Source organism: Lissotriton helveticus, chromosome 7 (genome assembly GCF_964261635.1).
Source record: "Lissotriton helveticus chromosome 7, aLisHel1.1, whole genome shotgun sequence".
Classification (NCBI taxonomy): domain Eukaryota; kingdom Metazoa; phylum Chordata; class Amphibia; order Caudata; family Salamandridae; genus Lissotriton; species Lissotriton helveticus.
In genome coordinates, this window is record NC_136068.1 from 43872800 (window position 1) to 43897936 (window position 25137).

General features: G+C 44.6%; 1 protein-coding gene across 6 annotated transcripts in view; it reads right to left on the bottom strand.

Annotated features, from left to right (window-relative positions):
- Window positions 1–25137, bottom strand: part of ARHGEF1 (Rho guanine nucleotide exchange factor 1) — a 459136-nt gene that overhangs the window by 125850 nt on the left and 308149 nt on the right. For 3 of the 6 annotated variants that reach the window (XM_078651350.1, XM_078651351.1, XM_078651349.1), the window contains 3 exons: window positions 22459–22573; window positions 11301–11492; window positions 3972–4156 (listed from right to left, as the gene is read on the bottom strand). In XM_078651350.1, coding sequence (XP_078507476.1) covers window positions 3972–4156; window positions 11301–11492; window positions 22459–22573 — 492 coding nt within the window. The remainder of the gene's footprint in view (window positions 1–3971; window positions 4157–11300; window positions 11493–22458; window positions 22574–25137) is intronic. The other 3 variants (XM_078651355.1, XM_078651354.1, XM_078651352.1) reach the window with 1 other exon arrangement.

Genomic DNA, 25137 nt, shown 5'->3' on the forward strand with positions numbered 1-25137 from the left:
TACCATTTACCAGGGGCTGACCTGTGGCCAGAGATGCCAATTGGGTTTTAGGCTTCAATGCAGGTTTAGGGTACCTGATGAGCAGGAGCCCAGGGCACACTCAAAGTACATCAGCAATTCAGCAGTAAGTGGGGGCAGCCATGCTGAAAGATGGCACTTTTTCACAGGTATTATCTACTTTAACCTCTGCAATACCTCTGGAGATCCACTGGACTCTGTATACACTATACCTTACTTTGGTAATATATATACATATAGAGCCAGTTTCCTACATAGTACATGTTTTTCCTCCATAGGATAACATAACCAATCCAGTAATTGAACTGTCCATTTTTGAAAACTACAAAAGTTCGTATTTCAAAAAAGTACTTCCCCGGTTACAACGAACCTGGTATTTAAATTCATATAAAAGTATGAGCAATTTGTATAAATTGGTGTCAGATTTCTTTATCGAGTGCGTGTCTCAGTTACTGCCTTTGCTTGTGTAATAAATGCTTAGAACTACCCGCTGATAGGCCTAACTGCACTCACAAATTACCACAATGGAGAGTTCTTAGGGTTTCATTTGTGCCTCTAAATCCTTTGGGGTTTGCCAGGACTCTTTACACAGTGTACCTCTTTTTGGTCCATTATATAAAGAGCCAGTTTCCTACATCCACAGGCGGTGGCAAGTCATTGATAGTTGCAGATGTTTGAAATAAGGTTCTCAGTACGGCTTCTCCTACATGGGCCTATTGGCGTGCAATGACATTCACACAGTAGTGTTTGGTAAATGTGAGTGGCATGGAACAAGTAGCTGCTTTTCAAATGTCAGCTTTGAAAATGTTACCTAAGAAAGCAAAAGAATCACTCTTCTTCCTGCTAGAATGTGCCCATGGGGTGACCAGTAAGGTCGTATTGGCTTTAGTATAACAAAATTGAAATCATTTGACTACCTAGCAATACCCGCGTCGGATATAGTGTGTCCCTGCCTCGGTTTGGAAAAAGCTACAAACAATTGTTGAGTTTTTCTGAAAGACTGACTTCTGTCAATGTAGTATAATAATTCTCTCAACATCTAAAGTGTGAAGCGCTCTTTCCGCAAACGAGGCTGGATTGGGAAAGAAAACTGGCAGCTCAAAGGTCTGATTGCTATGAAAAAGACAGAACTTCAAGCAAAAACTTTGTTCTGATGCACCTGAAAGAACGGCTCCTGTAAAGTGAGCGCTTGTATTTCACTAATACTTCTCTGCAAGATGATGGCCATGTGAAAGGCTACCTTCCATGAAAGGTAATACAGTGGACAGGAATGTAAGGATTCTAAAGGGGGACCAAAGAGCCTAGTTAGTACCAAGTTGAGGTTCCAAAATGGAGCAGTTGGTGATCTTGGAGGTATTAAACTTTTCAAACGTTCCATGTAAGCTTTCAAAACTGGTATTCTAATGAACGGTTGTAGGAAAGTTCCCCTTTTTGACATGGTCACCCCCATTTTTTGACTGGTATTTGATGCAACTTTGACTGAAGTGCACTGAGTTCCTGAGAACCATGTCCCCCGTAACAGCTTTCTTTCTCAAAAGCAAGGTCATTGTGCAATTGTTCCACAACTGGCAATACCTTTAGCACCCCTGTAAGTCCCTAGAAATGATACCCCGGGTACCTAGGGCATGGGTACTAAAGAGGGTGCCTAAGAGCTGCAGCATGAATTGTGCCACCCTAAGGGACCCACCACCAAACTCAAGCAGACTGCCATTGCAGGCTGCGTGAAATGGTGCAGACAAAAGTGAAAATGGCGCACTCCATAAGTGCCATGTCCCTAGACACTGCATGAAATACATGTAAGTCACCCATACAGCAGACCTTACAGCCCTAAGGCAGGGTGTATTATATGACATGTGTTGTTCTATATGCATGTGCAGATAGGGCCCTGTGCTGTCTATTTCAATTACTAGATAATAAAAGTGAAAAGGGAAGTCCTCTTAAGTACATGTTTTAGTACATGTAAAGGGGTACTCTTCATTACGAATTCCCTGGCTACATGATGACTTCACTGAAACCTATGGCGTTTGCGATCAAACAACTTGTTTTATTAAATTCACTACTGGCATCAGTATGGATGTATTAAGACAGGCATCTAGAGGGTACTTTAGAGGTGCTCTCTGAAAACCCACCAGGCTCTAGTGTGGTGGCTGACTGGTGTAGACCAGCCTGCCACCACAGACCGGTTTCTGGCTCCCTGCAGGTTTGAGCCTGCACCCTCGGAGGGCAGAAACAATGTCTGCTCTTGCCGTAGGAGTTGTCCCCTCCTCCAAGCAGGATGCCTAGTAATCAGCATATCAAGGTAGGAGGCTTCAAAGGCCAGATAGGGGAAATGCCATCCCCCACCCAGAGCCCATTTGGCACCAGGACAGGCAAGAAAATGAGTTACTCTGTAGGTGTGTTCACTATCAGGCTATTTACACCGCTTAGGTGAGCTACATGAAGTGAACACAAAAAGGAGAAATCCACCATCTTGGTTTTTGGTGAGATTAGATACACTGGGTCGGGTATATGACCCCTCCCCCAGGAAGTGGTCATTTAGGGGGTGTAGGCACTAAAAAGGTAGGTAGCCCATTAGCTACTAACTTACACTCCCCTTAACGCCCCATAATTGAGTATTTAGGTGGCACCCCTGACACCAGGAACTCTTATTCAACGGACACAAGAAGGATCCAGTAGTGTTAGCTTCTCTGGGTCTAGAAGTCCTTGAGAGGATGTCGAAAGAGAGCTTGGGATGGCCACACTCAACCTCAATGGCGAAGAAAAACAATCTAAAGGTGGAGCTGATGACCATGTGCATTACCTCAAACAGGAGGAGTCAAAGGATCTTTTGACTCTAAAGACTTCTTCAAAGAAAAACAGGTTGTAAAACGTCCAAACCCAACACTGGATCCCAGGAGTATGTAGAGCATGCGTATCTACAGTCACACATACTACAAATAGTTGAGTTTCTTTCGCAACTACTGGAGTTGAAACAATCTATTGGGTCCCACAGAAAGTACTGTAAGTTGCTGAACTCAGAGCCCCCTCAGTACATGTCCAAACCCAAGGGTGGAAAACAACAATCTAACATGGAGTTGATGCCCATGTGCATTGCCAGCTAAGGGAGGAGTCTCTATAATTCATGACTCGAAACACTTCTTTGAAAGAAAGCAACTTGGAAACATTCGAGCCCAACACTAGATGGCAGGAGTATGAAGAGCATGCGTATCAAAAGCAACACATGCGGCAAACATTCATATACAAAAGATTCCAGGACTGCGATGTGGAACATTTAAAGCATGTGGCGAAACATCAGGCATCGGGGAACTTGGAATTTGATCTGCATAATCTCTATGCAATATTGGTGCATGATTTCAAGAAGTAACAATCAGGGCAAGAAAGTAATTAACGGGCATAGTCATACAGCTTTACTTTAGATGGCTTATTAGCAGGGAACATCCATCCCTTGCAAGAATGATCCAACACTCAAAACTTCACTCAAGTCTTAAAATAAAGGAAAAAAGCCAAATCTATGGATAGCAGTCTTACAGTTTCAAGCTCAAAGTATCATGGGTAAGTCACTCTTTCGAATGTGTTGTTCTAATAAATAAAAAATTACAACAGTTTTGCATATTTTGATATATATACATAATGTCACAAGGCTACACACACTGCTGATGGAAAGTGAGTGAAATGATGTTGGAAACAACCACTGGATTGCAGGTATAGTAAAAAAAATATTTGAGTATGGATCTGCATTAGATTCATGAGGCAAAAGAGAAAGTTACTTGTCTGTAATAATGGCTTTTACCACTTGGTATATACTTAGTATATACTATAGATGACTATGCTTTACATACTGCTGCCATGGAACTAGCATGGACAGCTACAAAAGGGTGGAGGATTTTATGTAATGAAGCTCAAGTGGAAAATAATACATTTACGTGGAACAGATACTGAGGGATACTACGTACCGTTGATGACTTCCTGCCGCTTCACTTCACTTTTCTTCAGTCTGAGGAGGGTCTCGGCGTCGACGAGTTCGCGCCAGTTTGGCGGGTCACTCTCCAACTCCGAAACACGCGGCTCAGTCTCCTCAGACTGGGGAGACAGAAAGGACTGCTGGGGATCTCCTCCAACACTCCCTCCAGGCTCAGGGCTGCAAAGAAAAAGGAGAACATGCAAAGCTGAAGATTTAATGACAAGTCTTATCAAGGACAAAGGTATTCAAATGGCAGCCAATATTTGTAAAGCTTGATTGAAGCCTGGATTCACCAAGAGAACGTACTGCCAGAAAAAAAAACAAAAAAAAGTCCTGTTCTTGTGTGATCCACACCTTGTTGTGATTCGCATCTTGCTGTGACCTGCGGGTGTGGCCCACATGCCACAATGTCCCCCTTTGGGGCTCACACATTAATAAGGCCTTCTAGTGGAGCAAATGGCAATGGGATACACATTTTACAATGACCTCCTTATGGCACCTGCATTAAAGTATAACCTTCCATGGTGGTGAACACATTACTAAGATGCTTCGAAACACCCACACTAACTGGGCAGCTTTAAGTTCACCTGCACTTTACAGTAACCACCTGGTCTGACACATATTTTACTCCCACAATTAAGTAACACCTTATCCTGTGGGACCCAAACCTTCGCATAACCTTGACGGTCATAAGTATCACAGTGACTACCCAGTGTGTTCCACCTTACACTGACATGCTGTTGTGATCCATACAAATTACTATATCTACCCTGATGTAATCCAACCATTACCAAGATGTCCTGGTTCACACACACCTTAATGGTTCCCTCTATAATAGTGACCTTTAGGAATAGACACCTCCTACCTCGCACATCAAAAGCAAGAATATTTGTACATTTATCATCATGTGTCATATACATCTGTTTTCTCAACCTAATTTCACTAAAGTGATAAAATCAGTGAGCCTATAATAGAACAAGCGCCTAAGCGAGCTCGCAGGGCAAATGTTCAAACCAAAGTAGATGCGGACGTCTGAGGATACAGATTTACTAAAGAGAAGACAATGTCTTTAAAACAAGTACAGATGGGCATACCATTGGATTGCAGCTTGGGAAAGTTATAAGGGAGGATCAATGAAGAAACAGGGAGTACAGGAACAAAGTAAAGAGGAAGAATATCATTGAATTCAGGCAAGTGAAATGAGAGGAGACCAAAGACAATGCAGATGTAAACATGCTAGAATTGGGAGAGCATGGCGTCAAAGTAGTAAAGAGGTGTCAATACACAGAAGCTTAACATTTCATAGGGAGACAAGTGATATGGAATATGCTACTTACCAGTATGCATCTGTTCTTGGCATAGAGGGCTGCAGAGTGGTACATTTATGAATAGATCGCCATCTGGTGTTGGGCTCGGATGATTGCACTTGTTTTTCTCTTGGAGAAGTATTTTGTCGTCACGAGACCGATGACTCCTCCTTTGGGTGCTAGTGCGCATGGGCATCGGCTCCATCCTTAGATTGTTTTGCCATAGTAGGGTTAGATGGAGTAGTATAATAGAATACAGAAAGAGATGCCCATGTAAGTGTATCTAAATAAGATAGTGTTGGAACAGACAGGTTTCCGGGGAGGCAGGGATGGCATGTACCACTATGCAAACCTCTATGCCAAGAACAGATGCATACTGGTAAGTAGCATATTCCGTTCGAGGCATATGGGCTGTAGATAGTACATTTATGAATAGATTGTACAGCAGTTACCTCCCTAGCGGTGGTCACCAGTGTCCGTTGCAACAGTTTGAAATAAAGTTTTTAGTACAGCTTGGCCCACTCTGGCTTGTTGTGTTGCCTGCACATCAACACAGTAGTGTTTTGTGAAGGTATGTGGTGTAGACCAAGTTGCTGCTTTGCAAATGTCATCTAGGGGAATGTTTCCTAAGAATGCCATAGATGCCCCTAGTTTACGTGTAGAATGAGCTCTAGGAGGAACAGTTAATGTTCTCTTTGCTTTTATGTAACATATTTGTATACATTTTACAATCCACCTGGAAATGCCTGCTTTAGAGATAGGATTGCCCTTATGTGTTGGGGAAAACGCTACAAATAGTTGTTTGGTTTTAATGAAAGTTTGTGTTCTTTCTATGTAATACAATATTGCCATTTTGACATCTAATGTATGTAGGGCCCTCTCTGCTACCGTCTGTGGTTTTGGGAAAAAGACTGGTAGTTCCACTGGTTGATTGATGTGGAATGCTGAAATTACTTTAGGCAAGAATTTTGGGTTTGTTCTAAGAACCACTTTATTCTGGTGTAGCTGTAGGAATGGTTCTTGTATTGTCAATGCCTGTAATTCACTCACTCTCCTGAGGGAGGTAATGGCTATAAGGAAGGCCACCTTCCATGTAAGGAATTGTATTTCACACCTATGCATAGGTTCGAAAGGTGGTCCCATTAGTCTGGTGAGTACTATGTTGAGATTCCAGACTGGGGAAGGTGGTAGTCTTGGTGGAATGACTCTTTTGAGGCCTTCCATGAAGGCTTTAATTGCTGGCACTCTAAACAGGGATAGATGTTGCCTGTTTTGCAGGTACACTGCTATAGCTGCAAGATGTACTCTAATGGAGGTGTAAGCAAGGTTACATTGCTGTAAGTGTACTAAGTAGCAAATAATATTTTTTGTTGATGCGTCCAGAGGGTTGATGTTACTGTTACAGTATACAGCAAACCTTTTCCACTTTGCTGCATAGCATGCTCTGGTGGTGGGACGTCTCGCTTGCTTAATGATCTCCATACAGTTTGAAGGTAAATTTAAGTATCCAAATCCTAAGACCTCAGGAGCCAGATTGCTAGGTTCAGTTGTTTGGGATCTGGGTGCATTATTTCTCCATGGTTCTGTGTAAGGTGCATGGGTAAGATTCTTAATTTTTGATGTGGCACCTGTGAGAGTTGCAGGAGCGTGGTGAACCACGGCTGTCGTGCCCACGTGGGTGCTACTAGTATCATGGTCATTGAATGTTGTTGCAGTTTTCGAACCACTAATGGAATTAGTGGGAGAGGGGGAAAAGCGTATGCAAATTTGATGGACCAATTTATCCATAACGCATTGCCCTGCGACAGGTGGTGTGGGTACCTTGATGCGAAGCTTTGGCATTTTGCGTTCTGATGAGTGGCAAAGAGATCTCTCTCTCGTTGTCCCCATCTTTGGAAGAATGGCTGCAGTATTTGGTCGTGCAGTTCCCATTCGTGTATTTGTTCTGACTCTCTGCTTAAGATGTCTGCTATCTGATTTTGAACTCCTGGTAGGTGTTCGGCTAACAGATAGATGTTTTGAGGAATGGCCCATCTCCAAATTTCCTGCGCTAGTCTGGATAGTTGGAGAGAGTGCGTTCCCCCCTGTTTTTGAATATAATACATTGCTGTCATGTTGTCTGTTCTGATCAGGACTGCTTTGTTGAGAATGTGCATTTGAAAGGCTTTTAATGCTAGAAACACTGCTAGTAGTTCTAGATGATTGATGTGCAGTCTTTTTTGCTGTACACTCCATCTTCCCTGTACTGTATATTTCTCCATATGCGCTCCCCATCCGGTGAGCGATGCATCCGCTGTTAGTATCACTTGTGGAATTGGTTCTAGGAACGACCGCCCCTTGGAAATGTTTGTTGTGTTCCACCACTTCAGAGAGCGGTGTGTGCGGTCGTCTACCAACACCAGATCTGTAATCTGACCTTGAGCCTGATTCCACTGTGTTGCTAAACATTCTTGCAGCGGACGCATTTGTAGTCTGGCATATGGTATTAGCAGTATGCAAGAGGACATCATTCCTAATAGCTGCATGAACACTCTCGCTGTTAGTGAGTGTTGTTGTTGAAATCTTTGAATCGATGTAAGCATTGTTTGAATCCTGACTGGATTGGAGTATACTTTGGCTTTTTCTGTGTCTAAAGTAGCCCCTAGATATTGTTGAACTTTGTTTGGTTGCAGGTGGGATTTTGTGTAGTTCAGCGTAAACCCTAACTGGTGCAGCAACTGAATTGTCTTTTGTGTGTTTTGAAGACATTCTTCTTGTGACTTGGCCTTTATTAGCCAGTCGTCCAAGTAAGTGAAGACATGTATTTGTTGTCTTCTTAGATGAGCTGCAACCACTGCTAGGCATTTTGTGAACACCCTTGGTGCTGTTGTGACCCCAAACGGAAGGACTTTGAATTGGTAATGTTGTCCTTCTACCACAAACCTGAGGTATTTCCTGTGGGCTTTGGTAATTGGGATATGAAAGTAAGCGTCTTTGAGATCCAGTGTAGAAAGAAAGTCCCCTTTCTTCAGTAAAGGAAGTACTTGTTGGAGCGTGACCATGTGGAAATGTTCCGAATTTATGTATGCATTGAGAGGTCTGAGGTCCAGTATCGGCCTTAGAGACCCATCCTTTTTGGGAATTAGGAAGTATAGAAAGTATACTCCAGTTCCCTGTTGTTGTTGTGGAACCTTCACTATGGCATGCTTTCCTAGTAGAGATAGTACTTCTTGTTTTAACAGTGTTAGGTGATCTTGACTCATTGGACGCTGTTTGGGGGGGATGTTTGGTGGGGTAGCTGTGAGTTCTAGGCAATAACCATGTTGGTTAATTTGTCTCACCCACCTGTCTGATGTGATGTTTTCCCAGACAGGTAGGAACTGTGATAGGCGTCCCCCGACCGGTGTTATATGGTCTGGGGGGAGCTGTATGAAGTCACTGTTTTGGGGTAGGAGAGTTGAGGTTGTTGTTGTTTCCGCGGCCTCTACCTTTGTTGTTGTTACCTCTGTAACTGCCTCTAGAATTACCTTTGGGTGATGTTGGTGTAAAAGAGGTTGATTGCTGGCTTGTGCCTGTATTCTTTGATCCGCCTCTATAGGTGGACCTACGAAAGGATCCCCTTTGAGTTGGCTGTTGCAATGCTCCCATTGACTTAGCCGTTTCTGTATCTTTTTTCATCTTTTCTAACGCCTCATCTGTACCTGAGCCGAAAAGTGTTTTCCCATCAAAAGGCTGGTTCAATAAGGATGTTTGTACCTCTTGTTTGAACCCTGAGACTCTGAGCCATGCATGTCTTCTTAACATGATACTGGTGTTTATGGATCTTGCTGCAGTGTCTGCTGCGTCTAAGGCGCACTTAATGTAAGTGTTAGTTATTATCTTCCCTTCTTGTATGAGCTGATCTGCCTTTTTTTGATGTTAGGGAGATGTGTAATGAGTTTTTCTAACTCATCATAATGAGCTATCATAACGTTCAAGTAGCGCTTGCGTATTAGCTATGCGCCAGCTGTTTGCCGCTTGGGATGCTACTCTTTTGCGAGAGGCATCTATTAACTTGGACTCTTTGTCAGGAGGAGGAGCTTCTCCTGTAGTTAATGAGTTTGCTCTTTTACGAGCGTTTGTGACTACTAGCGAGTCTAAAGGTATTTGTCCCTTGATAAACATTGGGTCCTTTGGGGCTGCCTTATATTTTTTATCAATTCTTGGGTTTAATACCCTAGCCCTCACAGGGTCTTTGAATATTTCTGATGTGTGATTGAGAAGACCCTTAAGCATTGGAAGTGTTCCTGATGTTCTTTGTGCAGCAGGTAGTGTTTCTAAAAGGAAATCCTCTATTTGAGGTTCCGCATGCAAGTCTACCTTGTGGTATTTTGCTGCCCTATTAATTAAGTGTGCAAAACCTGTATTATCATCAGGAGGTGAGGGTTTTGAGGGATACAGTTCAGGGTCGTTATCATTATATGACACTGCGTTATAATCTTCCCATGGGTCTGCGTCTTCTGGGACAGTGTCGTCATCATCCCTAGGAAGTTCCCCCTCCCCTGTGTCACTTTCTACATCTGTTTGAGGTGTAGATGGCCATGTAGTGTGAGGAAGAGGAGAAGAGGGTGTGTCTTTAGGTTGTGGAGAGAGGGGAGGAGTTGTATTTGTCCCCATTGTTCTCTTTTTAGGAGGAGGAGCTTTATCGTCCAACTGTTCATTCTTCCTCTTTTTAGGCCGTTTTGTCACCACCTTGCCAGTTTGCAGATCAATAAACAAAGTCTTTTGTTTTGGATCTGTCTGATGCTCCTGTGTCGGTAACGAAGTTTTTGGTTCCGAAAGGTGCTTTTGCCTCTGACCGTCAGTTTGTGTTTTCGGCACCGAGAATTTGCTCGAATACGATATTTTCGGTGTCGAGGAAGTCTTCGACGTCGAAGCATGTTTCGGTTTCGACATGGAATGTTTCGACTTCGAGCTTTCCTTGGTATGGAGCTTCGGTGTCGATGTCGACCGTTTCTCGGATCCAACATGGTGGGAGGCCGAGTGTTTCGGTTTCGGTTTCGTTGCCGAGCCCGAAGGCGGGGCGTCGGAAACTTTTTTCGGTTGTCTGACCGGGCTCGAAGGCGGGGTCGACACCAAACGGGGTCGTTTTTTTGGTACAGGGACGTCGTCACTCACGGTTTGATGAACGTCGATTTCTTCGACGTCAGACTCGTCCGCTTCCGACCCCGACTCGTCCTCATCTTCTTCTTCCTCTTCGGGGTGCTGGGCCTTTAACAGCTCCGGGATTGCCTCTGACTGCATTCTCGACGCCTCGTGTCTTCGGGCTCGACGGTTTCTAATCGTCGACTTGAAGGAGAATGCCGCGCAGGCTTCACAGTCCCTGGGTTCGTGTTCAGGTGATAAACAGAGGTTGCACACCTCGTGTAGGTCCTTGCGTGGGAACTTAGCACCACACGTTGGACATTTTTTGAATGGAGTCCTTTCCATGGACTCCTGGCTGGACTACGTCGAGATAGGCCTCCCGGTCTTGTCGACGTAGAAGTTGGAAATTTTGTTGTTGACGTCGAAGCGCGTCGAAATGGAAATGTACTCGCGCTCGATAATACCGTCGAATTGGAAAGGGAATACGCGCCGAAATATCGCTTTTTTCTCGAAGTCGATCCGGAGCGCTTCGATCCTCACCCGAACCTGATGGCGGAAAAAACAATCTAAGGATGGAGCCGATGCCCATGCGCACTAGCACCCAAAGGAGGAGTCATCGGTCTCGTGACGACAAAAGACTTCTCCAAGAGAAAAACAAGTGCAATCATCCGAGCCCAACACCAGATGGCGATCTATTAATAAATGTACCATCTGCAGCCCATATGCCTCGAACGCAGTATTACCAATGTTCCCACTACATTCTGCCAAGGTGTATAGGACATTTACAGCATACAGCGCCAACAGACATCAGAACTGCCTCCCATGATTTGATGGAAACCTGTCCACTAAGACCAGAATAACCCAGAGTGGGAGGCCCTACCCCTTCCCAGACATTCTGCAGAAACACCTACGTCAGGTTGCTGTGCTTCAGGGAAGGTTGCTGCTGCTGCTGCTGCTTCTCGCGCAGGACCGTCACACTGGCCGCTGCCTCCAAGTCCACATCACTCCGGGAGCGGGGCTGCTTGCCCTTAGCCGAGCCCCGCTGTGACCGCTTCTGCCCGGGCACACGCATGCTCTCGGAGCGCCCCAGCTTACTAGTCAGTCTGCCAAGTTCAGAGCAGGAACCCGCCACCAGAAGAAGGGAACAGCCAGTGATCAGAGGAGAGAGCATGCAATGGGTGAGAAGAGGAAAGAAAGTGATTTGGGGAGGGAAGGGAAGAGGGATTATTTTTTTGGGAAGAGCATACTACTCTCTAGGGACACTCCAAATGTGATCACTATTCAAAGAAGATGTAATGAAGGATGTTTTTAAAGGTCTACTATTGGGCACACAGTAATGCATAGGACAAAAGCTTTAGGAACTTCTGCATAGAGCTGCCACAGCACTCAAGCCTTACATTCATCAGTGTGCTGTAGAAGGGACGTGCCATCAAATGGTTAGAACATTCCTTTCAGACAATATCATAGGGTCCTACAAGGACATCAACATTATCTTTAATCATGAGCACCACACAACAATCACCAGAAGAAAACCCATTGCTCTAACATTATCACATCCAAAAAAAAGTCAACCCAACAAATAACTGATCTGTGCACCAAATGTAAGTTTAGAAGAAGGAATAAATTAACTATGTACAAAAGTCACCCTAAAGAAGTTGACAAGCAAGTAATGAAGCACAGGAACATAAGGCTAAAGCCAGGAATAAGCTAATGAAACTTTGAAACAAGAATCATTTAACTCGGAAAACCATGTAACAAAGACCACCACAACTTACAGACCTAAATATAATGGCAACCAGAAAAACGAAGAACAATAATCTGCTAACTGTGCATTAAAACCAGTCTACCAAAACTATTAGAGACTGAAGGCCAAAACTAGACATTTTAGAAAAACGGACCAAACCAAATATCAGCACAGCATAGGCCACGGTTTGAAGACAAAAGCTCAGACAACTACGTGTTGAAGACTGACAGGACTCATTACCAAGGAAAACAGAGTAAGAACTTAAGCAACTAAGCACGCCAAGTTAACAACCGTATCAAACCAAGGCCTGTGCCATGTGTCTTATACTAACAATGTACACAACCAGTACCCATTACAGGAGAGCTGGACAAGAGGATACTTGTCTAAAGCACAACACAAACACTTGACCAACAGAAGACCAAAAACCAACCACATCACCAACCAAATGGAATTCAAGCTTGTGAGTTTCAAATGCTGTCCAAGTTCCGTGGGCCAGAAAAAGACAAATATAGGGTTTTATGAGGTGCTGGCAACTCCGCTATGTATGCCTCTTTGTTCAAATAATCACAAATGTATGTGATCTCACAGCGAAATTGCACCAATGTCCTTACGCCAAAACAACCAAACTAAAAAAGTAACTGCAACTTCAGCTCATCTGTGCAGAGAGCTAATGATCAGTACCGCCTTCCAGTCAAACAGGACACTGATCACAAAATGGTCTGCAAAGCGACAAACATAAAACTAACACAACAGTATGAGCCAGGAAAATGATACTTAGCTGTCGCAGCAGAAATTATGGTATGCGCGGCCTTTCTCCCCTTCCTCAGCTCAGAATCCACATGCAATCCGCCTTTCCACATCCAAACAGAAAGCATGCAAAAAGGATGGATTAAGAAGAGGGCACCACCAACCTTTTTTTGTTCTTACTGCAAACAGAGGAGCATCAGGTTAAAAAATCTGAACAGTCTGGATAGTCTACTTACTTCCAGTTACAAGCACCATTTCTGTGCAGTACGCCAGGCCTCTGGCGCACTGTGGCAATATATATTAGTGTTATCCAATTGGCTACAGTGCATCTAATATACAGTCACTCACTAAAACAGTTTACGGTACACAGCACATTACCAGCTGTGGTGGTAACCATAAGGGCCTTGTGTGTCACAGAAATCAGGCACCCGCATGTCAGGAAAGTACTGTGCAGGACATTACTGATTGTTATGCACTGCACACTGGGCTGCACTGAAGGAAGAGTTTTGAGACTCTACCTTACAAGTTTGAACAAACACAAATAAACTTGTCCTGTTTTCCTGTAACCCTAACATGGCAACAACAGCAAAGCCACAAGCAGTTTAGGGGGAGGACACAAAGCCGGGCGATATTTTGGAGACAATGAACACGGGAAAACACGAGAAAAGAGGCCACACAAAAAAGGCTGCTGGTAGGGACAACATAAAACTGTAATAGTCAAAGAAAATCACTACTCAGGCTACAGAGCAATGAGGTCAATAACACAAATGGACCACACCATAATGGTAGAGGACACAATCACCCCAGTCATCAGGGCAAAGCTACACAAGACATTCACATGCTGATTTCACAGCCTGACCTCAGACACCAACAGACGGCGACACCTTTGCTTCAGCACACAGAAGAAATTAAGAAAATGAGTTCCTCCTCAGCCAACATCACATCCTGTCTAGAAGAATGTGCAGCCTCTGACAGTGCATCCCATACCAAGACTTTTATCATGATTTTGAGGCATTGATCCAACTACAGATCAGATAGGCCTGTTCATGAGTGGCTTGATACAAACAGCACAGCCAGCAGCATGAGGGCTGCTTTCACAGTGAAGTGCCAGGTATCGGAGACCCTATGTAGGCCTTTTGCTGCACTCTGTGAGGAGAAAGCTCACAAACTATGCTGCCGCCAAACTGTGAGACTAAAACTTTAGAAATGCCAGGATTGGTGATAGCAATACAATGTTGGGCGGGCACCAAAACCACCGTAGGTGAACAAGCACTAGAACTATCAAAAAGGTTCAACACACACCCAACATCAACAAAGAGGATGTGGCAGTGAAAATGGGTAAACCAACATGGCTAGGGCACATGAACATGGTTAGGGCAAACTAACATGGCTAAGGCACACTAACATGGCCAGGGCACACTAACATGGCCAGGGCACACTAACATGGCCAGGGCACACTAACATGGCCAGGGCACACTAACATGGCTAGGGCACACTAACATGGCTAGGGCACACTAACATGGCTAGGGCACACTAACATGGCCAGGGCACACTAACATGGCCAGGGCACACTAACATGGCCAGGGCACACTAACATGGCCAGGGCACACTAACATGGCCAGGGCACACTAACATGGCTAGGGCACACTAACATGGCTAGGGCACACTAACATGGCTAGGGCACACTAACATGGCTAGGGCACACTAACATGGCTAGGGCACACTAACATGGCCAGGGCAGTGTTTGGACAATGAGAACTTAGAAGACAGAACACCCTTGTATTGTTTTGGCATGAGGGGTACCTTGAGAGCAAACAAAGAAAACAGGCTGAAGCAGGACAGGCTGGAGAAGGAGGCCAGAGGTAGCAACGATTGGTTTGTTAACCACAATGTTCGCAGACCTCCGCATTCCTTACAATGCACAAAGAATTAACACAAACAAGGACATGCGAACAAAGAACAGCACATGCAGTGGAAAAAGGAAGGCACAGAGACTATGAGCATGGGTACGAGTGGTATCGGACTTAATGAGAGCTCGACAGCTGAGCCAGCACGGTTGCCCTGCTCATCAATGCAGTCAGCAATTTCTTCAAATGTCCTGGTTTAATAGCACTGCCAAGAAAAGCACAGGTTGGGTGCACAGACACCCTTTCATTCCCACCTGGAGCTTTCTTCATTCTATTATGTTTTCTCCATTCCCAGAGCTCCTTCCACTGCCTGCAGCATTTACTTGCACTCTCATTTCAGTGATATATCATGAGACCTTCCTTTTTACTCTTTCACCCTTTACGAGAGACACCTAGATACAAGACATCAATGACCGCTTCCAAGTTCTGTGTGCTCAGAGTGCCAACAGCCTGGGATGGTTCCTCGCGGCTTGAGGACCAGGTTTTTCATTAACAATTATGGTGGTTAACTAGGCGTCTCTGGCAGGCAGGGGATCAGGGCTTCCATGCACGTCAGTGCTGATGAGAGCAGACTGGTAGGATGGGAGTCCTCCGTGCCATGGCGAGCAGACCACGACGTCCCCACACCGCTTCATTAAGCCGGGGTGATAGGCTGGCAGCACTAGCACTGTACGTCATGTTTAACAAGTGATGAAAGAACAAGCAGGGATAACAACAAGCACTGGCAAAGACAATAGGGCTGCCTTTATAATGCAGGTGCTGAGAAGTTGCCTTTGCAAATGTTCATCTGTAATTTATTTATTTTTTTTAAAGAAAAAAACATTTCAAAATAATGGAGGAAAAACAAGCCTATCCCATGGTATCTCAAACCTATACAATAAATGCAATGCTTTAAATCTTTAGAAAGGTCATGGTTTGTTTTTCAAACACATTTTACTTATGAAACTGAACAGAACTCGAAAAGAATAAGGAAGTGTCAGAATGTAAATGGAAACACTTGCCAAAGCCTAGTTTAATTTTCACAGGATTCAGCCGCTTGGTCTTCTGCGCTAGCATTGGGGGCAGATTTATGGTGATACAGGAGACGTGTGATGCTATGTACACCTTTGGTCTCAAACACCAGCTGAGAGAATCCAGAGGATGACCCTCACCCAGCCTTATAAAATCCTTTGTATGTCAAAGCCTTGCGTTCATGCAAACATGGAATGGGTGAGATGAAACAAAACCAACTCTAAAATACGCCCTTAAGCTATAGGCAAGCAAACGTATCCCATTTGCAATGCAAGATGGGCAGAGAGTGGTGCAGCACAATTCCATGGGAGATTTCAGTGCAGATTTGAGGGGGTGAAGCACCACACAAGAGGGGGAGCTAGCAAAGGCATGCACTCTCATTGTGTGCTAAATGAAAAAAGCAAGATGTTGCGTACCTGTAAGCATCCAGCATGTAGTTATGTAGATTCACATGCTGTGCATACTCCTGCCATATAAGTTTGGGGTTGGACATGTGCAACTAGTTTTTCTTTGAAAAAGTCTTCGACTCAGAAGGTATGGTGACTTCACCTACTGCTGGTAATATGCATGGACACCTGTTCAATGAATAGATTGTTTCTCCACATGGAGGACGAGTATAGGAATGGAGAGCAGAGATACAGAATGAGATGGCCATGCAAGAAAAATACAGAGAGGAGATCTTGTTCAGCAACGAAAAGATTGCGGGGAGGAGGGTTGGCGCATGTCAATGTACAGCACTACATGCAAGGAACAGATGGCCACAGGGTAACATTTCTTGATTGCGACATGTGTCGCTGTAAATACAGATGCTGTGCATATATTGAAATGCAGTCCTCCCCTAAGCGGTGGCTAGCCAGAGGACATTGCTGATGTCTAAAAACTGCACAGAGTACGGCTTTGTCCAATGCTAGCTTGTTGGCATGCCAACACATTCACACTGTAGTCTTTGGCGAAAGTGTGTGTAGTGGACCAAGTAGCGGCTTTGCAGAGGTCAGCTTTCGTGATGCTGCACGAGAATACCATAGAGGCTCCTTTCTTATGAGTTGAGTGGGTTTGAAAGGTATAGGCACAGACTATTTGATATAACATGCATGTATATATTTGAACAACCAATGTACAATGCCCGCTGTGGAAAGAGCATGGCCTTTATGTGACTTGGAGAAAGAGACACAGGGTTACTGTGTCTTGCGGAAAGGTTTGTTCAGTAAAAATAATACATGAGGGCTCTTTTGACATGTAGTATGTGGACAGCGCTGTACAACACTGACGGCAGATGAAGGAAGAAAACTGGAAGCTCTATGGTTTGCCACTAGCGGAATCAGTGGGGCTGGTGGAAAAGCGTACGCAAATCTGCCTGACCAGTTCATCCATATCGCATTGCCCTGTGACAACGGATGTGGGAACCTGGCGGCAAAGTACTGGCATTTTGAGTTTTCGCTTGTGCCAAACAGATCTATCTCTGGATGCCCCCATTTTTGGAAGAATGGTTGGAGAACTTGAGGATGAATCTCCCATTCGTGTAGCTGTTGGCTGTGTCTGCTTAACAGATCTGCTATTGGGTTGTCTTTCCCTGGCAGGTGTTCTGCCAGGAGAAAAATCTTTTTTGGAATGTCCCACCTCCATATGCTCTGCCCTAGGTGAGAAAACTGTAGAGAGTGAGTCCCTCCCTGTTTCTGGATATAATACATGGCTGTCATGTTGTCCGTCCGGATCAACACAGCCTTGTTGTGCAAGTATTTCTGGAATGCTTTTAGTGCTAGAAATACTGCTAGCAACTCAAAGTGGTTGATATGCAGTGTCTTTTGTTTGACTGTCCAGAGTCCTTGGACTGTGTATTGAAGTAGGTGGGCTCCCCAACCCGTCAATGATGCGTCCGCTGTTAATACTACCTGTGGAACCGGCTATTGGAACAGTCGCCCCTTGGAAAGGTTTTGTGGATTCCACCACTGCAGAGAGTTCTAAGCGCGACTGTCTACCAACACTAGGTCTTTTAGTTTTTCTTGAGCTTGGTTCCACTATCGTGCTAGGCATTCTTGTAATGGACGCATTTGAAGTCTGGTATGAGGGACAATGAATCTGCAGGAGGCCATCATGCCTATGAGCTGCATGAACACTCTGGCTGGCAAAGTGTTGTGGCTGAAACTTTTGAATGAGAGTCTGAATGTTGGCTATCCTGGCTGGATTAGGATATGCCTTTGCTACTGATGTATCTATTTTAGCTCCCAGATATTGTTGTATGTGGGAGGGTTGTGGATGGGATTTTGGGTAATTGATGGAAAAACCCAGACTGTGCAGCAGCTGGAGTGTTTGAGACGTATGGCTTGCACACTGCACGTACGATTTTGCCTTTATGAGCCAATTGTCGAGGTATGGAAACACGTGGATGTGTTGCCTCCTGAGGTGTGCTGCCACTACCGCTAGACATTTGTGAACACTCTTGGGGCTGTTGTTACTCCAAAGGGGAGAACTTTGAACTGATAAGTGTTGACCTTCTATCGTGAACCTGAGGTATTTCATGTGAGCTGGATGTATAGGTATGTGGAAGTATGCATCTTTGAGATCTAATGTGGCAAGGAAGTCTCCTTGCTGAAGTAACGGGAGTACTTGTTGTAGAGTAATCATATGGAAGTGCTCTGACAGTATGTATTGGTTCAGAGGTCTGAGGTCTAGTATGGGTCTGAGCGATCCATCCTTTTTGGGAATTAGGAAGTATAGAGAGTATACTCCTGTTCCTTGGTGTTGAAAAGGAACTGGCTCTATGGCTCCCTTTTGTAGCATGGATTGGACCTCTTGTAACAGTGTTATGTGTTCTTTGGACATAGGACGGTGTCAGGGTGGTATGTTGCGTGGAGTAGAAGTGAGTTCCAGGCAATAACCATACTGGATAATTTGTCTCACCCACCTGTCTGTGGTAATTGCGTTCCAGACTGGTAGGAATTGGTTTATTCTGCCTCCGACCGGTATTAGGTGGTCTGGAGGGAGTGTGATGAAGTCACTGTTTGGTGGCAATGGAGGCTGTGATGTTATTGCCTCCACAACCTCTGCCTTTGTTATTGTTGCCCCTATAACCTCCTCTAATGGAGCCTTTATTAAAAGAGCTCTGGGTATTAGATTTGAAGGTAGAGGAGCTTCGTGATGTGTTGCCTCTTCCTGAGCCTCTATAAGAGGAGCGACGAAAGGAACTTCTGTGTTGTTGAAACTGAAGTGCGCCCATTGACTTGGCAGTTTCAGTATCTTTCTTCATTCTGTCTAAAATAGTGTCTACCAAACAGGAAATCCTGGTTAACTGGTTGGTTGAGGATGGTAGATTGCACCTCATTTTTAAAAGCAGAAATACGTAGCCACACATGCCTACGCAGTAGAACGCTGGTATTAATAGACCTGGCCGATGTGTCGGCTGCGCGAGCGCACATTTAATGGAAGCATTTATTATAAATTTGCCTTCCTGTATGAGGTCATTAGCCTGTGCCTTAAAAGGTTCTGGCAAGTGTTGCATTAAACTCTTGAGTTGGTTGTAATGCGCTCTATCGTAGCGTGCTAGTGGAACTTGTGTGTTCGCAACTCTCCATGAATTAACGGCCTGTGAGGCTACTCTTTTGCCTGAGGCTTCCAGTATTTTAGACTCTTTATCAGGAGGGGGAGCATCTCCTGTTGTCTGTGAATTTGCACTTTTACGAGCGTTTGCTACTACCAACGAATTTAAAGGCACTGTAGTTCGATATAAGTAGGGTCTGTAGGGGCTGCTTTATATTTCTTTTCAATTCTTGGATTGATTACTCGCGCCCTAGCCGGATCTTTAAATATGTCTGGCGTGTGTTTTAGCACCCCCTTAAGCATAGGAAGTGTTCTGACATTCTTTTTATAAGTGGGGAAAGTGTTGAATAAAAAGTCCTCTTCTATAGGGTCAGTGTGCATGTCAACATTATGATATTTTGCTGCCCTATCTAGAAGTTGGTTAAAGACAATAGTGTCATCTGTAGGTGACGGTTTAGTAGGATATGGGGAAGTGTCAGGGATGGCTTTTGGTCCATAAGGATCATTTTAGTCATCCCATGTGTCGTCCTGTGGATCGGAATCCCCTGGTTCATCTTAAGTGTATTGAGGATCTTCCCCCATGTTGTCTCCCTCATTATAATCAGAATGTGTAGGAGAGTAAGGCACAAAAGGCATATTAGGAAGAAAAGGAGGAGGAGTAAAAGGCCTTTCTCTTTGGAGGAACAGGGGGAGGAGTGTCAGTTTCTAAAGGTCTCTTCTTTCGGTGATAAACCACAATGTGTCCTGTTTGAGGGCCTATGTAAAGTTTTGGTTGTTCCTCAGTCACTGGATCAGGATGGAAGAGTTCTTCTTCGACTGTCCGTGGCTTTGCCGCCGAAGTCTTTGACTTAGAGACTTGTTTTGGAGTCTTTGGCTCGAGGGCCTTTGGTGGTGGAGCTTTTTTGGGCTTGACTGCCGATTTCGGGTCGGTGACCTTATTTGATTGGACGCTTTTGTTTTGTTCGACGTCCTTTCTTGGTTTTAAGTACCTTTCTAGGCTCGACGACCTGTTTTGGATCGACCAGAGTTTTTGGTTCGATACGTTTCTTGTCCGAATCAAGGTTTTTTTTCGGGGCGATTATCTTCTTAGTGTGATCCTGTGGTTTGGGCTCGACACTCTTTTTGGGTTTGACGCCTTTTTTGGGTCGTGTGTTCTCTTAGGATCGACGACCTTCTTCGGTTCTGATGTCTTTTTTGGCTCGACGACCTTCTTTGGTTGTACGACCTTAGGTTCGACGGCCTTCTTTGGGTCGATGACCTTTGGCTGGACCACTTTCTTCGGTTCGACGCCCTTCGGGTCGACAACCCTCTTCGATTCGACGACCTTTGGCTCGATAACTTTCTTTCGGCTCAGCGCCCTTTTTAGGGCTTGGGCTACTGGAAGGTGTGTGTTTGGGCTTCGGAGCCGAGCCGGGGTCTCTGAAGGAGTATATCGATCTCGGCTAAGGCCTTTAGGCGATGCTTCGACCGGAGCCCTGTCCTTTGGGATAAGCGCACTTGGGGTCTGCGTACTCACTTTTTGCCCCGGCGTGATCTGGTCATCATCGGAGTCCGATTGGTCCTCAACAGTGACGATTTCTAGATCGGAGTCGGCGGCTTCAGGGAGGTCTTGTTCGTCCTCGAAGATGTTCTCCGGTTCCGGTGCAGACCACTGCATCTCTTGCCTGGCAGCCCATGGATTCCGGATGGTTTTCTTCAAACGGAATTGGGCACACGCTGGGCAATCTTCTTCTTTGTGCTCAGGTGACAAGCACTTGTTGCATACTGTATGTTTGTCAGTATGCGGGAATTTGGAGCGGCATTGTGGGCACCTTTTAAATGGACTCCTTTCCATTGACAGAAATCCCACGTGGCGTCGATAAGGCCCAACGGCCCGCGTCGATGACCGTTTCTAGATGGAAAGTTTGATTGAGTCAAGGGGTATCAAGCCAGAAAAATACCGTTGAGTTAGAAGGCCTTTTGGCCTTAGAAAGTAGTTTGTTTCGTTCCGAAGTTGGAGTATAGGAAATAACATCCGAACCGATTGGCGGAAAAAAACAATCTAAGGATGAAGTGGATGCCCATGCGCACTGTAGTCCAGGGGAGGAGTCACCTATCTTGTGATACTTCGAAGACTCTTCCAGGACAACAATGTGCAATCATCCGTACCCAACACTAGGCGGCGATCTATGCTAAGATATGAATTCAGCAGCCCACATGCCTCGAACACATAATTATTGTGGAGCTAAGCAAACACAAAAGCTTTCATAAAAAGCGCCTTTAAACTCGTCCAACTCTCCAAAACGAGTTGCCACAGATGTCATAAATAAAGCATATGTTTTACACATCAGTGAAAACCAAGCATTGTTCAATTGTGTTGGATGCGGCTGACTCTTCCCTGTGAAAAGATCTTATACTATGCTTGACAGTGAATGGGCCATAAACAATGTAAATTGCCCACAGTCACCATATTTTAGGCGGACGCTGAAACTAAAATACGGTTTTGTAATTTGATCCTAAAAAAGGCAGTTTCACAAATTAAATGGACTCGCCAAAGAAGAGGAATTTTTCAAAAAAACTTGCAAATGCTTTGTGCAAAAGATACCTTTTGAGATGGCCATGTCAGAAATAAAATTTAAAAAGAGCACTAGCAGGCTACGTGGAGAAAGCATGCTGAATTCATCTTTCATGGAAATGCTCTCACTTTGAAGTGAGATGAAAGCAAAATAAACACCAGGCTCCCACGAAAACACAGCTTGACATTTGACCTCGGTCTTTGAATGCCTAGCAAAGGTGACAAGTTAAGAACAAGATTCAAAGGCCTGTTTATTACAGAAAAGAGTTTGTGGAAGAATACTGTAAAAATGGCTTTAGCATAGGGAGGTACAAACTCAAGCTACACAGCCTAAAGAAAATAAAGCAAGCAAATCAAAAGTCAGAAGAAGTGAACTACATACACAAAGCCAATAGCATTCCATGGGTGGAATGCATTCCCAGGTCAACTTAATTAAAGTCCCTAAGATGTCTTTCGCATACCACAATATAAAAGGCAGCTTTTTGTGAATCTGCTGCAGTGTCCTGCAAGCTCAATGCTCTTCCGCCTGCGGTGTTGCGGAGCCATAAGCCAGAGCTAATTGACTGCCTCACCTCTCGTTTTCTCTACCATCATCCGCCTGATGCTCTCCTTGGTTTGGCAGCTCTGTGGACGGGGACCCTTTACCAGAAGGCTCATTGGTTTCCAATGACAACGGGCCATCAGCCCCTATGGAGAAAAGAATTAGTGGTCTTCTATGCAGGAAGTCTTATGTTCTATGTGTCCAACTGACACCACCCACCCAACACCACCAACCTTTATTTGGATCAATGCAGATAACATTCATTCAAACATCTTAAAAAAACGTTCATATTTTAAAAAAATGACTAAAACGCATACAAAGATAACCTCAGAAAATGCACAAATGAAATAAACAAAACACAGGACAGGAAGTAATAATCAATAGTTATGATTGCCGTAACAGATGTAATATCTTAGAACCTCCAGATGTAAAAGCTGTTTCCTTCTATGGATGGCATGAGAAACGTAAACAGATACTCTATGACAAATTCACATTGTCAAGGCAACAAATAAAGTTAAAAGCATCTTTGTAATGAAATAATGTTTTCTTTTAAAAACAAGGGCCGCAGTATTGGTTTCTTCGGGTCCCTATAAAACTTACAAAAAAGAATCAAATGCCGTGTGGACTGAATGGACTTACCATCGCAAGGGCATTTGGGTAACATGTGGGCACAAAATGCTGTTTTAGGAAAAGCAACTATAAGAACAATAGTTACTTACCTGTAATCTGTGGTTCTCCAGTATTGGTGTCTTTCATAGATTCACATGCCTGAATCATTCCCCGTCGTCGGAGTGGGAGTCCCACGGTACATAAAAAAGCAATAAAATGCTATAAATATATAGTAATACCAATAGAAATGAACCAGGAAGTAAAACAGCCAATGGTACAGTAGGCAAAAACTTCCACATCTATGACCCTCATAGTCATTATGTATAGTCCAAACTACAGCCAATCAGGCGCCAGCACCCACTAGAATGTTCTCCCCAGAGGCTCAGGCTCTCAGATTTTCTCGCAAGGAGTGAAGGTAAACCACAATAGCCTAAAAAGCCTCTGAGGGGAGGTGGGCGGGTTGCATGTGAATCTATGAAAGACACCAATACTGGAGAACCACAGATTACAGGTAAGTAACTATTGTTCTTCTCCAGTATTAGGGGTGTCTTTCATAGATTCACATGCCTGAATCAGAGTAGCTAGCAGTACATATCTTTGCTGAACAGACGCTCATAACACCCAGCTTGTCAGTTAGTAATGCAAATAACAATGCAAAGTGAATATACACCTATGGTATAAAGCATAACATAATGCAATCATGAAAATATGTGAAAACATAACATAAGAAGCGTCTGACAGCAGAAAACAAGGAGGTGGGAAACAGAGGCTCACCTTAATGAAACAGATTCCGTAGAACAGCTCGACCCACAGAAGTATCAGCCTCGCTGATGGACTCTAGACAGTAATGTCTGGTAAAGGTATGGCGACTCGCCCAAGTAGCCGCTTTGCAGATCTGCTGAAGAGGGACTCCAGAAAATAAGGCCGTAGATGAGGAGACTGCTCTTGTAGAGTGCGCTCTGGGCGCAGATGGTAAAGGTCTCCCAGCCTGTGCATGGCAAAAGGCAATGGCAGCAGATATCCATCTTGCAATAGTCTGTTTTGATACTGCCTGCCCCTTACGAATCGCACCGTAGGTAATGAACAACTGGTCAGAGGTGCGTACAGTAGAAGTTCTTTGTAGATAGAATTTAAGACATCTTCTAATGTCAAGCGAGTGTAAAGCTCTTTCCGCAGGAGTTTGCGGGTCTGGAAAAAATGATTTAAGAACAACAGGTTCGTTCAGATGGAAATCCGAAGGTACTTTAGGAATGTATTTGGGATTTGTGCGAAGTATGACAGAATCGCTTGTGAATTGGAGGAAAGGATGATGAACAGTGAAAGCTTGGATATCACTAACTCTCTTGGCGGATGTTAAGGCTAAAAGCAGTGATACCTTCCACGAAAGATACTTCAAGTCAGCACGATGGATGGGCTCAAATGGGTGACGCATGAGTTGACCCAGGACCACATTCAGATGCCACAAAGGAGGTGGACGACGTACGGGAGGGAACATTCGAAAGAGGCCTTTAAAGAACTGTTGGATAATTCTTGCTGAATATAGAGAATTGGACCCATCCTGTCGATATCTGGATATTGCAGCCAGAAATACCTTTAAGGTAGCATGGGACAGACCTGTTCGTGCCAACTGCAAGAAAAAAGGAAGAATTTCCTCAGGCTTTGCCAAAAAAGGGTGAACACCTGCTGAACGGCACCAGATACAGAAGCGTTTCCATTTGAGACTGTAAGTCTTGATGGTAGCGGGTGCTCTAGCTTTGGCCAACACCTCTTTACAGTCTGCCGGGATGTTCAAGTGTGCAAACTCATGGTGTTCAGGAGCCAAGCCGCTAGTCTCAGCGATGCTGGGTCCGGATGGAAGACTTGACCCTCCTGAACACTGAGCAAGTTCGGGATTGGATGTAACTGAATTGGTTTGCTCTCTGATAGTAGGAGGAGCTCCGTAAACCAATACTGGCGCGGCCATCTGGGCGCGATCAGGATCAGTCGGCAAGGTTCCTTCCTCATCTTCCGCAGAACCTTGGGGACTAACGGAATCGGTGGGAAAGCGTACGCAAACCTCAGGGACCAATCGATGGAGAACGCATTCCCCAGAGAATTCTTG